Source organism: Drosophila elegans, unplaced genomic scaffold (genome assembly GCF_018152505.1).
Source record: "Drosophila elegans isolate 14027-0461.03 unplaced genomic scaffold, ASM1815250v1 contig_520, whole genome shotgun sequence".
NCBI lineage: Eukaryota > Metazoa > Arthropoda > Insecta > Diptera > Drosophilidae > Drosophila > Drosophila elegans.
In genome coordinates, this window is record NW_024545903.1 from 2,785,780 (window position 1) to 2,800,627 (window position 14,848).

A 14,848-nucleotide genomic window follows, 5' to 3' on the forward strand; every position below is an offset into this window, starting at 1 on the left:
TTCCCTTCGAAAATATTAAACATGTTATGATAGTGATTGATTAGATATTCACTAAAACTTATATTTACTTTCTTCCGTTTGGTTCGAAAGACATTCTCATATTGGGCACAACTTTTTATTTGTATTATAGAATTATATTAAAATTTCGTTGTATATTAGTACAATACTTAAACAACTTTCACTTATTGAAAAGTATCCATTTAATAGATACATTGCGAAATTAAGTATCGCCTCAAAATATCGCTACATTGTCGATAGGCAAGTGGTTGCGACAACTGGTCTCTCTTTTTGTGTACCATGTATTGTCTGGTATTTAAAGAGATTTTTTGAGAGCTTAAATGCATAATTTTAGTATATTTCTATGCCCGATGGTATTTTTCACCTTCCCAAGACGGTCACATTGTCTCTTTGCAACGCGATGGGAAAAGAGGGCGATAACTAAGTTAAAAATGTAAACGCGGATGCTAGGCCTGCTGAATAATAGTGCACGCGCGAGTCACCCGTTTAATCGCCGATTTTCAACTGTTTTCGCGGCCCACGTCGACGTCATCCTGCAGCTTTTGTTGTTTGCCAGCAGCTCCAGCATCACACACACCCACACAGCCACAAAACGCACTCACCTACACGAGCGAATGTAGATAAAAGTGAGAAAACACTCACGCACGCACACACACAGGGACACGCTTGGTCGTGGGCAAGCATTTAATTTAGTTGGTAGTTGGTGCTCATTGAAACACAGAGAGTTGAGCGAAAACGCGACATCAACTTGCACAAATTGTAAGAGGAGTGGGAGCGAGCGGTAGCGGGAGCGGGGATCGAGTGAGAGCGCCGATTAGTGCCAACACCCAAGCGCCGATCTCGGAGCGAGCAAACAATAAACAAACAGTGAAAGTAACAGTAAACGCAATCGCTGCAATTTGGCTTGCATTGATTGCATTTAACTCTCGGTCCGCCAGCAGAAGTCACTCATCCAACCAACAACAATGGGCAACTGCCTCACCACTCAGAAGGGCGAGCAAGCCGACAAGCCCGCCGATCGTGTCAAGCTGGACGACCCGCCCACCAACAGCGGCAGCGTGGGCGTGCCCCAGATCCCCATGCCCTTGCACCCCGGACAGCCGCCGGAGCAGATCCGTCCGGTTCCACAGATCCCGGAGGGCGACACGGCCAGCGCCAACGCCAAGATATTCGTGGCCCTCTACGACTACGACGCCCGAACCGACGAAGACTTGAGCTTCCGCAAGGGAGAGCACCTGGAAATATTGAATGACACACAGGTGAGTGCCACTTCGTTTACACGGACGCCCAATTCGCAAACCATTATGAATTCCAATTTGTAAATAAAGAGCGAACTCCTCGTAAAAGTAAACAAATAATTATGTTAACTGACAAAGATGTAAAAAGATTGAGGAGCTCAAAGAATTCCCATTGGAAACAGTAAAAATATCACTTAATTATAAATATAATCATTTAAAAGCTGCTTATTTATGGCAATTTAAAAATGTTAATCATTGTTAAATACTTATCTGGCAATGATAAACGAATCTGAATATATCGTTTAGGCAGTAGCTCTCGTATAAACATATTTTGAGCGAGTAAGTGATTCAGTTAGCCGGGAGGGAAGGTGTATAATGTAGGTGTGTAGGTGTGAGCGGAAGAATGCGGGAGAGAGCGCCTGATAAAGAGTGCAAAATTCTTGATAACAGCGCTTGCTTGATTGTTTGCTGTGTGAATTAAAAGAACACCTATCCATTTCTAATCATATTGATATGGTCACTTAAGAGTGAGTTAATTTGTATATACTTATTTCCTAATTGTACAGGAAATAATAACAATAACAATAAAACCCGTCATTTTTGGCAGTCATCATTTATAAATTACGTTTTAATCACTTCACAGATAGCCTTTACTCTTCAAAAAAAAAATACGCATAGAAACAATAATAATGACTTATATTTTTAATTTATTTCTGGGTCCAAAGCGTTATAAAAACATCATCAAATTTCCCCAAGAACATCGAAATTTAACAATTGTTTTTATGGTATCTTTCGGGTGTTCACTACTTCGCAAACATTAGAAAAAAGGAAAACTATAGCTGTACGGATTTTCCCTGTGATGAAGATCTAAAAAGATAAAACATGACATTTAAGAAAAGGAAACTCTTATCAAAAGCTCATTGTTTTGTTATTGTTCAAAATTAATTTTAAAATTAATAGAATTTTTTTTATTAATTTAAGAGCGATTTTGTAATGATTACAATCGAATTTTACGAGTGTAAACGGTATTTTAGCTAAAAATATCTCTACTGGTAATTACCTTTGTACATATTTGAAAACTTTTTAATTATGGCCTTAAACAATTTGCGTGTGTTTTAATTGCTCAATTCATTGAACGCGAAATGCGGCCCATGCAATGCACTATCGAGGATGAGATTACTTTTCAAACTGGCATTTAAAGTTGGTGAGCATTTCTTTCAAAATCTTTAATCGTGAGAATACCGTGCCGCAAAAGATAGAGTTTCTAAAAATTAAAAAGTGTGTATATATATCTATTTAACTATATGATAACCCATCCGGTTGACTTTTTTTTTAAAGCCGTTTACGGGGAAATTTTTACTAGATAGATTTTAATTGATAACATTCCAGCCAAATGATATTACAAATGTTTCAGACTATACATAGCTATACAAAATTCACAAAAATGTCAGACTATACATAGCTATACAAAAGAGGATGCAACAATTATAATATCGGCTACCAAAGTCGTAAAGCAAAAGAATTGTGTTTTCCACCCTTTCAAGTGTATGCATGTATTCTTGATTAAGATATTTAGCCCAGTTGACCCAGCAAAATTTGTTTGTCTGTCCGTCTGAACTTTAAGATCTCGTAAACCACGTATAAAGCTAGAGCGTTGGGAAACCATTATTTTGTGGCACACATGGTTGCTCCAAGTTTTTGATGGAATAGGAATATCCACCCCAAGCATGTTCCAAATAAAAAAGAAAAAATATTTTAGATGTTATTTAGAAATCAGGGTCATCTCCGGCAGATACATTTGCCTTCATCTACGTTTTTCAAATTCACATGCACCTATATTGTGGCGTTGTTGCTTATTTGCCATTGATTTTGTACATTGAGTAATGGGAATCACCCGACTATTGTTCACTGAGCAAGCTGTGCTTAAATGCTCAATTATTTATTGGTTATAATCATTATTTTTATACTGCATGATTTTCAGAGCTTATCGGTTATTTTCCAAACTCAAGTTCCACAGCACCAGTGCCCAACGGCTGCTACTTTCGCCCCACATCGATGCGTCATGTTGAATGTGCTGTCCAACCATAGCTCCATACTTTCCTCTTTGCTTACTTCGTTTCAATGTCGCCAACTTTTAAGAACACAATAAGTAAATGCTTTTTTGAGACGGTTTGTGCAGAACCGGACGCCGTAATTGCGGCCAACGGCGTCACATGCCAATTGAACCAACTCGAAAGCAGCAGCAATAGGAATCCCGGACTGCAGTTTGTTTAATTCCCTCACTAAGGTACTTTGAATTGATAGAACTTTTAGTTTCTATTAAAGTTTTTACTTTTTAAAGCGTTTTTGATTATGGAAAATCCAGTACAAAAGTTCTCAAATGCACTTTTAAGATTTTTTGCCATTTATGTGACTGTAAACTCTTAATCGAGAATGGTCTGGCTTATCGTTTATGCAGAAATTTATGGTGTGCCATTTAATGCATTCGAGATGTGCGAAATCGACACGTTTCTTTGCTATCTTTCGGTAGGGTATTCGTTGTTCGCTATTGAGTGCATAACATTCTGGGCAGCAGCATCTTTTCATTAATACAGATGAAGCTGTGTATACATTGTAAAACATAAACAATTAACCCAACTGCAACTCCTCTTGAAACCATAAACAGACGTCGACACATCTGCACTGGTTAAAGTAAATAAAACTCGGATAGTTTGACTGCTAAAAGAGTTCTATAATTAGCCAGCCATCGGAGGTCACCGCCCACAGCGGCCACCCATCCTAACTGACTATGTTGTGACATAAGTGGCAAGTGGGCAACCAACGCCCCTCCTCGCCGCCCAGGAATTTGTATTTAAAGACTTTACGTCAACATAGCCATGACCACCTTACAGTGGCAGACGGCGCTAGAACCATGACGTCTGCCATTGGCTGCTGGCCAAAAGTTGCGCACTCCCCGCATATTTGGATTTGAGTGGCAATCGGACTTATTAATTCAAAAGCAACGCGCAAGAGTTCTTATGATTTGTTGAGGCAATTCAAGGTGCATCTTAAAGCTTTTCACCGCTTTCCCCCCCAAACAAGCGGCAGTCATTACCCATGGTCAGTACTTGAGTGGCAGTTCCGTGGCTAGTGTTTCCGGTGAGGCAGTGTTTAATTAAGGTACGACACACACACACAGACACGCAAGACTTTCGACGTTGTGTATTTTGTACACTTTTATATACACGCTACCCGGCTTCCCCTTTTTATGGAAGCCTTTCGTTCGTCTTTCGCTTCTTGAGCGGTACACGCCAGGCATAGAAATCAAAATTGTATGTAAAATAATAAAAATATTTTATGGGAGTGCCTCCTGTGTGCTGTCAATGAATGTCTCTTCATTGTCATTGGACTCCCTCGACTGGAGCAGCGTTTTTTTTTTTTTTTTTTTGTGCCTGTACTCGTTTTTAGCACTCCTCCAGTTATGCGGCGGTTGAACATCCAGTCCCATCCCCTCTGGGGTCTGCAGGAGCAGGGAAATGAAACCCTTCAAGGATTCACTCGGCTTTGCCGGCCGTCGCCCCAGAAAAATGCATGCAAAACCTACTTTGTTTAGTTTTGCATGCCTCCTTAGTCGTAGATTATGCATTGCGTTGTGTTGTGTGGCTTGTGGCTCTCCAGAGAGTGCGACCTGCATAAAAGTTTCCGGCGTCAAGGGTTTCGCCTGCATCCATATACTTGTTGCAGTGACGTAGAGAGCATGTTCCCGGGTATTAAGGGAGAATATCTATACTTTTTGCAGATCTAAAAAATTGTGAAAAGATTTCGAGGGAAAATTTTTAAAAGTTTTTAAATATTTGTATATGTTTATACAGAATTTTAAAAATCTGTTTATAATAGGCAAAGCAGCTTTTTAATTTGGTAATGTTAGTTTTAAACATTTCACTGGTTTGTGGTGTTCCATTAAATCACAATCAAATGTATATGTACTATTTTTAAAACACCATATTAAAACTGAATTACACATGAAAATCTTTAAGCAATTTCTAAGTTTGTAGATTCACTTTTCTTTAGCATTTCAGCGATATTTTAATTTTAAAAATTGCGAAAAATTTTTACTAAGAAGCGTAGAAAGTATATGCAAGGGTGACACAGAAATCTTTTCTGTTGAAATTTCTATGTTCATTCTTCCAATCAAAAATATTTCTGTATATATTTCATAGAACACATTTATCGTTGTTATACTTAGTTATTTAAAATATGTTTTATCGAAGTCACTGTTTCAGAAGTGACACAGAAAGCTCTTCAGTTCTTCAGTTTAAATTCGCGTGAAATTTTGTATGCACATTTTATGTACATTCCAACCAAGCATTAACATTCTTTCCGAGGGTAGAATGTCAAACAATGTACTAGTTTTTACGACTAAAGCATGGTAGTATTTTAAACGCAAGTTGCCAACATACCTACATAATATTTCCAATAATATTACTACATTTCTTTGAGATATATGTACAATACAAAACGGCCAATGCTCGGTCTGCCGGAGCGTTGTCACAGTTAACTTCTATTTCACTTTCAAACTCTAAACCACAAAGAAAGCGTAGCTACGAGAATGAGTTGACGACCGAGCGGCGGCAGCAGAAATCACTTAACTTTTCATTGGAATCAAGGCAGTAGATTGGACGCTCGAAAAGCAGACAAAGCACGCGATTATGAAATGCACTTGTAAGAAAGAAGCGCTGTACACAGAAGAAGAGCATCCAAAATCCAACGGGGAATATAATAGATATGAGGGGAGGGGCTGGAAGCCAAAGCAGCTCGCCCATGAAATCAAAATCACAGCAACAAATAAACAATGAACCCTAAAATGTGTGTTCATTGACCTTACGCCACAGACTAAACACAATTACCATCGTAGCGGGCCAAGTGGTCTAATCATAGACATAGACCAGCATTATTAGGATGTACATGGGCGGATAGTGAGCGAGCACTCTTGATGCTTATCGCAGAGATAGCAGCAGTAAGCTATCAACGACTTTCCACGAACCGCTACTGAGATACTACTAGCTGGCCGCTCGATATCTGCTCTGCCATGGGTGAATAGCAGTATGAATATTCAGACACCTGAAGCAACAAACACAAACTGCTGCACAAATTCGGCAAAAGCGGGTTTCTGCTTCTGTTGTTTCGGCTTTGGCCAAAACCAGACACACTTGGAAAGCGCGTAACCACATGTCGAGCCGCAACCACGCGAGCAAATGTATAAACTTTAATTTCATTTTCGTTTCTTTTTTCCTTTACGCTCTTTTTGCAACGAGGATGCCTGTGTTCGTGGGCTTCATGAAAGTCTGTGCAAAATCGAAACCAATAAAAAGAAAAAACCTTACACATCGTATATCGTAATATGCATTTTTTCTGGGTGATATAACCATAAAAATACTGTACTAGAGTCCAGCAAGAGCATACTCAAAGAGCCCTTTGATTCCCTTTTTAGCTCGAGGTAATCAGCTCTTAAAAATGGTCGTTTCAAATAGCTCAGCTCCCAGCTTTTTACAATGATTCAATGATTTTCGATTCGATTATAATAAAGGGGTCATTGGAATCACAAACTTATGGTTTGCATGGGCTCAAGTAAATCAATCGAAGCTGAAAAATGTCATGTTGGAAATCAGTTTAAAAGCACAGCCAATAAGAATTAAAATACCTTGCAGACAACGTAATCTGTACCTACTTTTTATTCTGAATTTAAACAAATGTCTTGCGTTGTTTTAAAAAAAAAACACTATAAAATATATGATTAAAATGTTAAAGATGCCAACAAAACACATCTGTGGGTGTTGTGAAACTGATATCTATTTTTTTTTTTTAATTTTCAGCATTAAAGCTTATTAAATAATATTTGTAGGATTTCGATTAGAAAAATATAATAAGCGTTTTTCGTCTTTTATTATATTAACAGGGCGACTGGTGGCTGGCGCGAAGCAAGAAGACACGTTCGGAGGGCTACATTCCATCCAACTATGTGGCCAAATTGAAATCCATTGAAGCAGAACCGTAAGTCCGATTATTGCATATTTATAACCGAAACAATCTGTTGTTTTCTTACTTATTAATTTAATGTTTTTCTTTTTTAAATTAAATTCAAAGGCGCAGAAGAAGTATAACATTTAAATATTCTACCCTAAAACTATGGGATAATACAAAACAAAACATTTTTATACAAAGCACTTCTAAAGTGTAGATTAGTTTATCTACATGGGTTCAATTCGACATCAACTCAACTCAATGTCAATTCAAAAACATTTTTTTGTAGCATACTTTCAGATGTCTTGATATATAAATTGTCCTAAAACCACTGTAGATCCCAAGTGCTCTGTACATGCAATTTTAGGTATTGTTTGCCTTTCTAAGTGCAAACATTTTAGTTAAATCCATTTATTGGCTTTAATAATGGTTAACTGCACCGACTTCTGAGCTCATAGATTTAAAAACGAAAATTTCAATATTTGAGTTAAGTTTAGACGGATAAAATATTGTTTTTTAGCATTCTTAAGGCTAAATACCTTTTCCAAGAACAAGTATAAAAATGATAGATAGCTGGTACACTTCTTATTACAGCTAAAATTAATATCTTAAAAATATACAAACAGATTTTTTTATAAGGAACTTTAATCTCACCATTTTAAATAATGAATATTGGTATATTCAATTTTTTCATACAAAAAAAAACCACCCAAATGTTCATATGAGAACATTTCATTTTATTAATATTTGTATCCCAAAATGCTGATGCCTTACCTTGATTGAAAGTGGTCATTTATCAAAGCCTTAAGCGCTTTTAGTTTTAGTTAAAATCTAACTGAGATCACCTTGTTTGTTTTTAGCGCTGAGAGATAAGATAAATAAGATATAACCGTACAAATATATTCTTTATTGCATATCACTGTCTATTTTTATTTGGACAACCCAAATTAGGAAACTCACAGTCGCCGTAATTGGACAAGATGTCAGGTCTTTTTATTAGGGTTCCCTAGCCTTTAGCGTGAGCCCTTGCCAGAAACAATTAAAATTTTAACGAGCTACTTCATGGATAAATTTACGTATGTGAGCGAGCACTTACATTCCGTTTGTTTACACAGACTTCGATTACAATCGCAGTCAAATTACGATTTCTGTTCGGAGCGTAATATACTCACTCATGTTTTATTTTTGTTTGCGGCTTGGACAAATGTTCTGTTTCATTATTGTTATGTTTAATTGACAATTAAACTGCGGCTCTGAGGCTCGTGAGTGGCTAGGCTTTGCTTTGCTTTGGTCTGGCTCAGTATTAGTGTCAAGTTCATTAAACTTGACCCGATTCCGAGACAAGACTCTTAATTGTCTAGGAAGTTTTTTTTTTTTTTTTAATTTGGGCCTCGATTTTGTTGGCGGGGAACACACATTTCAATCAGCCAGCAAACCTTCGAAATATCGATATGCCGGAGAAATGCATTTCACATATTCGGAATGAAACTCAATGGAAAAATTTGAAAGAAAAAAGATCCAGCTGCATAAATTAAGAGAGAGACTGGACTCGATCGAAGCTGCGATCGGAGCTGCTGGCCTGCTGATCTGGTCTGGGCGTAGGGAAAAGTTCAAAAACCGGTAAATCGGACGAAAACAAAAATAAATATCATTGAAGCCGATGTCGATGCTGAAGCCAAAGGCAGAGCCATTAATTACATTCATCTCGCCGTGGTCGCGTGTAACTGTAAATGTATAGCATTGGAGATAGCTTTTGGCATCCATCGATCGGGAGCTGGTCGGGATGTTTGTTTTTTTGTGGCCAAGACTCAAGTGCATAAAAATGCATTTCATGTTTCGTTTCCTAATGCCCGTGCTTCCCAAATTAAACCAAACCAAACCAAACTAAACTTAACCCAACCCAAACCAGTGCGGTTTCAAGGGCACTCCAATTGGAGCAGCGCCCAGGTTTTGGGCTTAAGCCGAATGCCCTTCCACCCACAATCGCTGATATTATTTGAACCTAATTGAGGCCAGTTTTTGTCCGTTGCCTTGGACACTTAACCAAAATTCATAAATCAGCATTTACCGGCACAGGCGCATTGAGCACAAGCTGCGAACAATAATCAGCTCTCGTTCAATTTCTTTAATTTATTTGCAATGCAATAAACATTCACGCTCATTTAACTGTGCTTTCTTCTTTCTTCGCTTTAAGGATCTCCCCACTTTAACAATATTAATTTTTCTGAGAAGCCTTTCTGTCGTTGTGCGTTGATTTGGTTTTCGCTTTTCGATTTTCGTTGGTCATTGCCCAATTTAAGCCGCTTTTAGCCCTCTTCCGTATGGGTGTTTATTTTATACTTTTTTATAGCCGTTACTTGTAGGATAAATATTGGTGAAATATTTTATTTGCGAAAGCAGTTTCGATCGGCTTCGATCCAATACTAAATCTAGCGATTTTCCTTTTTTTTTTATTCCGTTTGAAAATCAATGTATTATAGTAAAAGGGATAATTTCTTTTTAATACACATCTGACTATATCTTTTCATTTAGTGTCTTACTACCTTTTGCAAAGTTTCACATTCTGTAGCGATGTTTTTAATTACTTAATCTTTTATTTACACTCTTATGTATTTTGTAAACATTTGAATTAATCAGCTATCATATTTTTGATATATGCTGTCAAAACGTATACAAGTTGCAAAGTTTCATCACTTCCGCATTAACACGCGACCAAAGAAAACTTTCCCATGTATAAATTGCATATTTATGGATATTCGTTTTGATTAAATCTGCCCGATTGCCACACGATTTTCATCTGAGGGCGCTGACCAATCTGCTCCAGAGTATTTCTGTGCAGCTCGGAATGTAGGTCAAACGAGATGTAAGAGTGCGTCAGGAGGTTCAATGACGTCAACTTACGACGGTAATGGCTAAGCGTTTTCACAGAATTCGCCCGAGACGAGGCTGAATCTTGAATTAATTCAAGTGAATTTTTTTTTGGGGGAAATACCTGAGGCTTGGACTTTTCGTTTTTGTCGTCTCGTCTTGTTTAACTTGCTTAACTTCCGTTGATGGGAAAAATGCGAATGAGTCGAACTATCATAGTTGGCAAAGTGCTAAACGTTTTAGCCGTAAATTCGCAATTGACCATTACCCAGCCACATAAATTGCTAATAATAAGCTGGCCCGCCCGACTACCAATGAGCCAACGGAATCAAATCAAATCACATCCCATTCCATTCCATTCCCAACGAGATTATGCGAGAAGCATTCGCGTCCACTCGGAAGCTCTCCTGGCTCATTGACCCGAAACGTGGAATTTTACAGTGTGTGCGCATCCGTGGACAATTCATAATTCCCAGCGCAAAGCAAAATGAGCAAGAACGTCTAGACCAGAGCCACCTACAGACACCGAAATCCATATAACCAATTTTTATTCGTTTCCAGTTCAGATCGTAAATCACTCGCCCAATAGAAACACATCAAAATCAGCAAACTCGCGAAAATATATTAATTGTTTTTTTGTTTGGTTTTTGCTTTATTTTGTTTTGTTTTGACTTGGAGCATTAGGCAATCGAAAGGCGTAGCGATTGAAATGCAAAGCCAAAGCGGTTGCAATCGTAAATCGAAATTAAAATTAAAATTTATAATGGAACAATTGTGATTTTGTTGATAGTCTCGCGTTGATTTGATAGCTGTCTATACTATATGTCCACTGTTTGTTTGTCCTACTGTTTTTGTTGCTCGTGCGTTTGTTTATTTCCATTTGATTTGTTTCATCTTCCGATACGGAAGACGACACCTGACTCAACGAGGCTTAGCTCCACTCAGCTCAGATCCGCTCTGCTCTGCTCTGCTCCTCTCCTGTTTGTTGTTGGCTTGAAATTGTCGCAGCGAAATTGATCGGTTTATGAGGTTTTCGTTTTTGGCAAATTTCAATGTCACTGGCACTAATTCGCTGTATGCATATTGATTTGCCTCGTTCGATTAATTAAAATGTATCAAAAGATGATCACTGAGTGCGATTTGAGCGGCAAATCATTCTCGTTAAAATCTGATAGAATGTGAAATATTAGTGGAAACTTGTCTTTTAAGTTTGCTTTTTGAAAATAAATCATTTTTTTAAATTAAATTCACTGCACTTTATTTTATTAAATAGTTTTTACAGTATCCCATTTTGTTTTGTTTTGTTTTGAATCACAAATTTTGCACCAAGGATTAAGTGTTTTTAAACCTCCTCCATTTATATATTTCCATAAATGCATTATTTGGCTTGGTTTTTTTTTTTTTTTTGTTACCGGCTGCAATTGTTATTGAACATGGCACCAGAAAATGTCGTTGAACCCGAAAAAGAGGAGGCAATTGTTATACCGGGCCACATGCAAGGCGCCGTGTCGGCCTTTTTTCATATTCCCCTATATGCATGAGGTACCGATTTAATTCAGCGTTCTTCTTTCGATTCATGTGACGTGTATGAGTAGGCAAAACACTCAATTATGTGGCATGTTAAACAATGCTCTCCATAGAAGTCGATTGTTTTAATAATTTGTCAGTAGCAGTAGCGGCAAAAACAAAACCGCCAGAAGCCTCGGGCAACGCACTTCGTGAAGGTCGACCGACTATAATATTTACTTGAATTAGTCAAATAAGTTTCAAATATTTAACTGACATATCCGATAAAGACTACAGTAATTAACGGTGGATATTTGTTTTTCGAACGAATTTGACACAGGAAGCGAACATTCAATTAGTTTAGCCAGTCATTAATTGGCAACTAGAGTGCGTATAATTTATTCACTGGTATTGCACATATTTCAATCGGGTTAGGCTAATTGAAGGAGACGTCGAAATTTAGTTGAATCGTTACGGTTACTTGCTGTCCATAATTTGATTTCTATTCTAGGACTAGTGATGAGCTTAATCGATTAAAGTGCTGATATAGTAGCAAGTATTTCCCATTTAAACAAGGAAATATTTTAAAATTAACATTTTTTTATAAGTTTAAAGTAATATAACAACTTGGAACTATTAACAGTAGTAACCGTGTTTAAAGAGGATATTTTAATATAAGCTTATCTTTTAAATTTTCATATTTTTATCACTATTTGTAATTCTTTATTTCTGTTTACTTTCTATTTCCAGGTAAGTCCCGATGTCTTAGTATTTAAAGAGTTTTGGAGACTGGAAAAAGTAATAAGTGCGGGTAATCTGATCTATCGGGGCAAACACCTGTGTTTATGTGTGGATTCCTATTTACACAAGATGTCGCAGGAACTATATTTGGTCAACAGCTGGAGCCCAGTGAATCTAATCATTTTGTTTATGGAATACGGTTAATACGAATTTTCACAGAATTTTCCCCTGAAATTCCTAGGTGCATGTAATTTAGGTCACAATCTTAGACACATTCCCTTTTCTGGGTCATAGTTTGCCATTTTCCATTTCCCTTAAAGGATTATAATCATTGTTTTTCAGCGGGTAAACATTCCGTATCAATGACGGGTTCAATATCGTTCACAAGAACTTAAGCGGAGACATTTAGAAACGCATAATTTGATTTCCAGCGACGCGACAACGACGAAGTTATTTTGGTTACGTGAACAAATTAATACAACCTGACATTTTGTCAGTAACAGCGACGAGATAATTGTTTTTAACTCGATTTGATCTTTGCAATCAACGCACTTTGTGACTAATTGTTGTCGTAATTGCTAAACTCTGTGCAGTACATCTCGGAGCGATCTAAGAGAGCATGATTTAAGGCCGAAGAGTGAGCCTGCTCTTCGCGATCAGCTGTTGGACTTCTTGGCAAAGTTATAAGAGACTAAGACTGAGACTGAGCTGGGCACACTCTTAAGACGGCTCAGAGAGTCAGAGAGAGAGAGCAACGGCAGCGAGCTTGACTTAAATGGTAAATGGCAAACACAGTGTGCGAGTGTGTTGGTGCGCTGGCAAGCCAAGCCAAGCGGTTAAAACCTTTCTATAAAAATTTCATAAACGTATCAGTTGTCTGCGAAGCGGTGCACAAAACGGACGTGTAAACGGAAGCCGCGCGAAAACGGTTCGGAAGACGGAATTGCGCCTGTACACGACGGCGCAGCAGGAAATCGAATTGATTTTGAATCCGAATCCAAATCGGCTAAAGCTCACCGACAGCGCGCTTACTAATTGTGTTTCGTTCAACGGATTATCCACTATCCAACTATTACACTATCTAAAAACTCGCTGCACGCTGCGGCGCATGCGCGACCTGTCTGTGTTGGTGGCATACTTCTAACAACAACCAGTGTTTCCTTTGTTCAAAAGTGCCTTGACTAGAGCAGCAGCAGCAACAGCAGCAGCAGCAGCCCCACTTTGATATGGCCAAGTGGCAACGAGAGCCGCAGCAGTAGCAGCAAAACTGGAAAAGGTACATGCCCGGGAAAGCTGCCATATGCGCACCATTCCCCAAGTGGATCCGAGATCCGAAAGAGATGGGAGCAGAACTTTCTATTTTCTTTACTGTTTCGCGTGTGCTTCGCTGGTCAAGTTAGACCCAAGTCAAACATATTCATATTTTCTTTGCCCATGGCACACGCTTCTGGAATTAGAATGGCCGCTTTCCGTGCGGAATACAAAGTGTAGCTTATTTCGTAAGAGAATTCCTGGGAGTCGCCGCGACACGTTATGGCTTGATCGGCGGAGGGGTTATGCAACGTCGCCACAGTGTCGTCCTCAAGTTTTTCGCGAACTTTATCGTTCGATATGTGCTAAAATGCACATGCTGGCCAGCCAAACGGGGGCGATACATTTGTGGGAGTACGGGTTACGGGTTGCGGGTTACGGGTTACGGGTTACGGGTTACGGGTGCGCCGAGTTCCGTGCACATGCTCAGTTTTTCCACAACGACTGCAGTTCAGTTTGTCGGTGATTTTTTTTTTTTTTTTTTTTTTTTTTCGAGCCACCATCCCGGGCCGCTGAAACCATATCAATTTTGACTTACGTGACTCGGACAGACTGCACCATTTCGCACATATTCTGTGCGTTCGAGCTAAGGTCTAAATTACGGTTCGAGATTGATATTAGCAAGCTGTAGGGCCTAGAGCCCATTCTTTTCCTGCCTTCTCTCCTTCTACCATGGTCATAAATTTCCTGCACGATGAGTCACAACCATCAGTCGGAGTCGGTTAACAACAACAGTGGCAGACAGCATACAGCAGACAGCAACAACAACAGCAGCAGCAGAAAAAAACGATAAAAATACAGATACAAAATGTTCAGTTGAAAACACATGAAAATTGCTTTCAAAGGTATTGAGTGCGGAGTGCCCAGAAGAGCAAAAGAGCAAAAGAGAGACGAAAAAGCTCATTGTTAATGGTGTATATTCGCTGAGTTGGTATCTGTGGTCCGCTCATTGTTGTTGGCAAAGCGAGCGGTAACCTCTGCCAGCGTTCCCCGATTATTATCGCTGACATTTTGCCATAAGTGCTGGAGTAATTTGCAGTCAAACTGTTCCTCATACCAATTGAATGGCTTCGCTCTGCATGTCCAGCCACTTCAGGCTCACAAAGATTTCCATGAACTTGGTGGGAAGTTCCCCGCAAAGATTGCAGTTCTTCGCGGAAACATCT

The 14,848-nt window shown here is 38.7% G+C and overlaps 1 protein-coding gene across 3 annotated transcripts in view; it reads left to right on the plus strand.

Annotated features, from left to right (window-relative positions):
* Positions 1-410: 410 nt before the first annotated feature.
* LOC108134659 (tyrosine-protein kinase Src42A) overlaps positions 411-14,848 on the plus strand; it is a 33,342-nt gene continuing 18,904 nt past the window's right edge. For 2 of the 3 annotated variants that reach the window (XM_017255051.2, XM_017255052.2), the window contains exon 1: positions 13,244-13,647. Coding sequence is in view for 1 of the 3 variants with exons in the window: in XM_017255053.2 (XP_017110542.1) it covers positions 984-1,277; positions 7,192-7,286 (389 nt within the window). In the remaining 2 variants the exon portion in view is untranslated. Of the gene's footprint in view, positions 1,278-7,191; positions 7,287-13,243; positions 13,648-14,848 lie in introns of those variants that run through there. The other variant, XM_017255053.2, reaches the window with a different exon arrangement.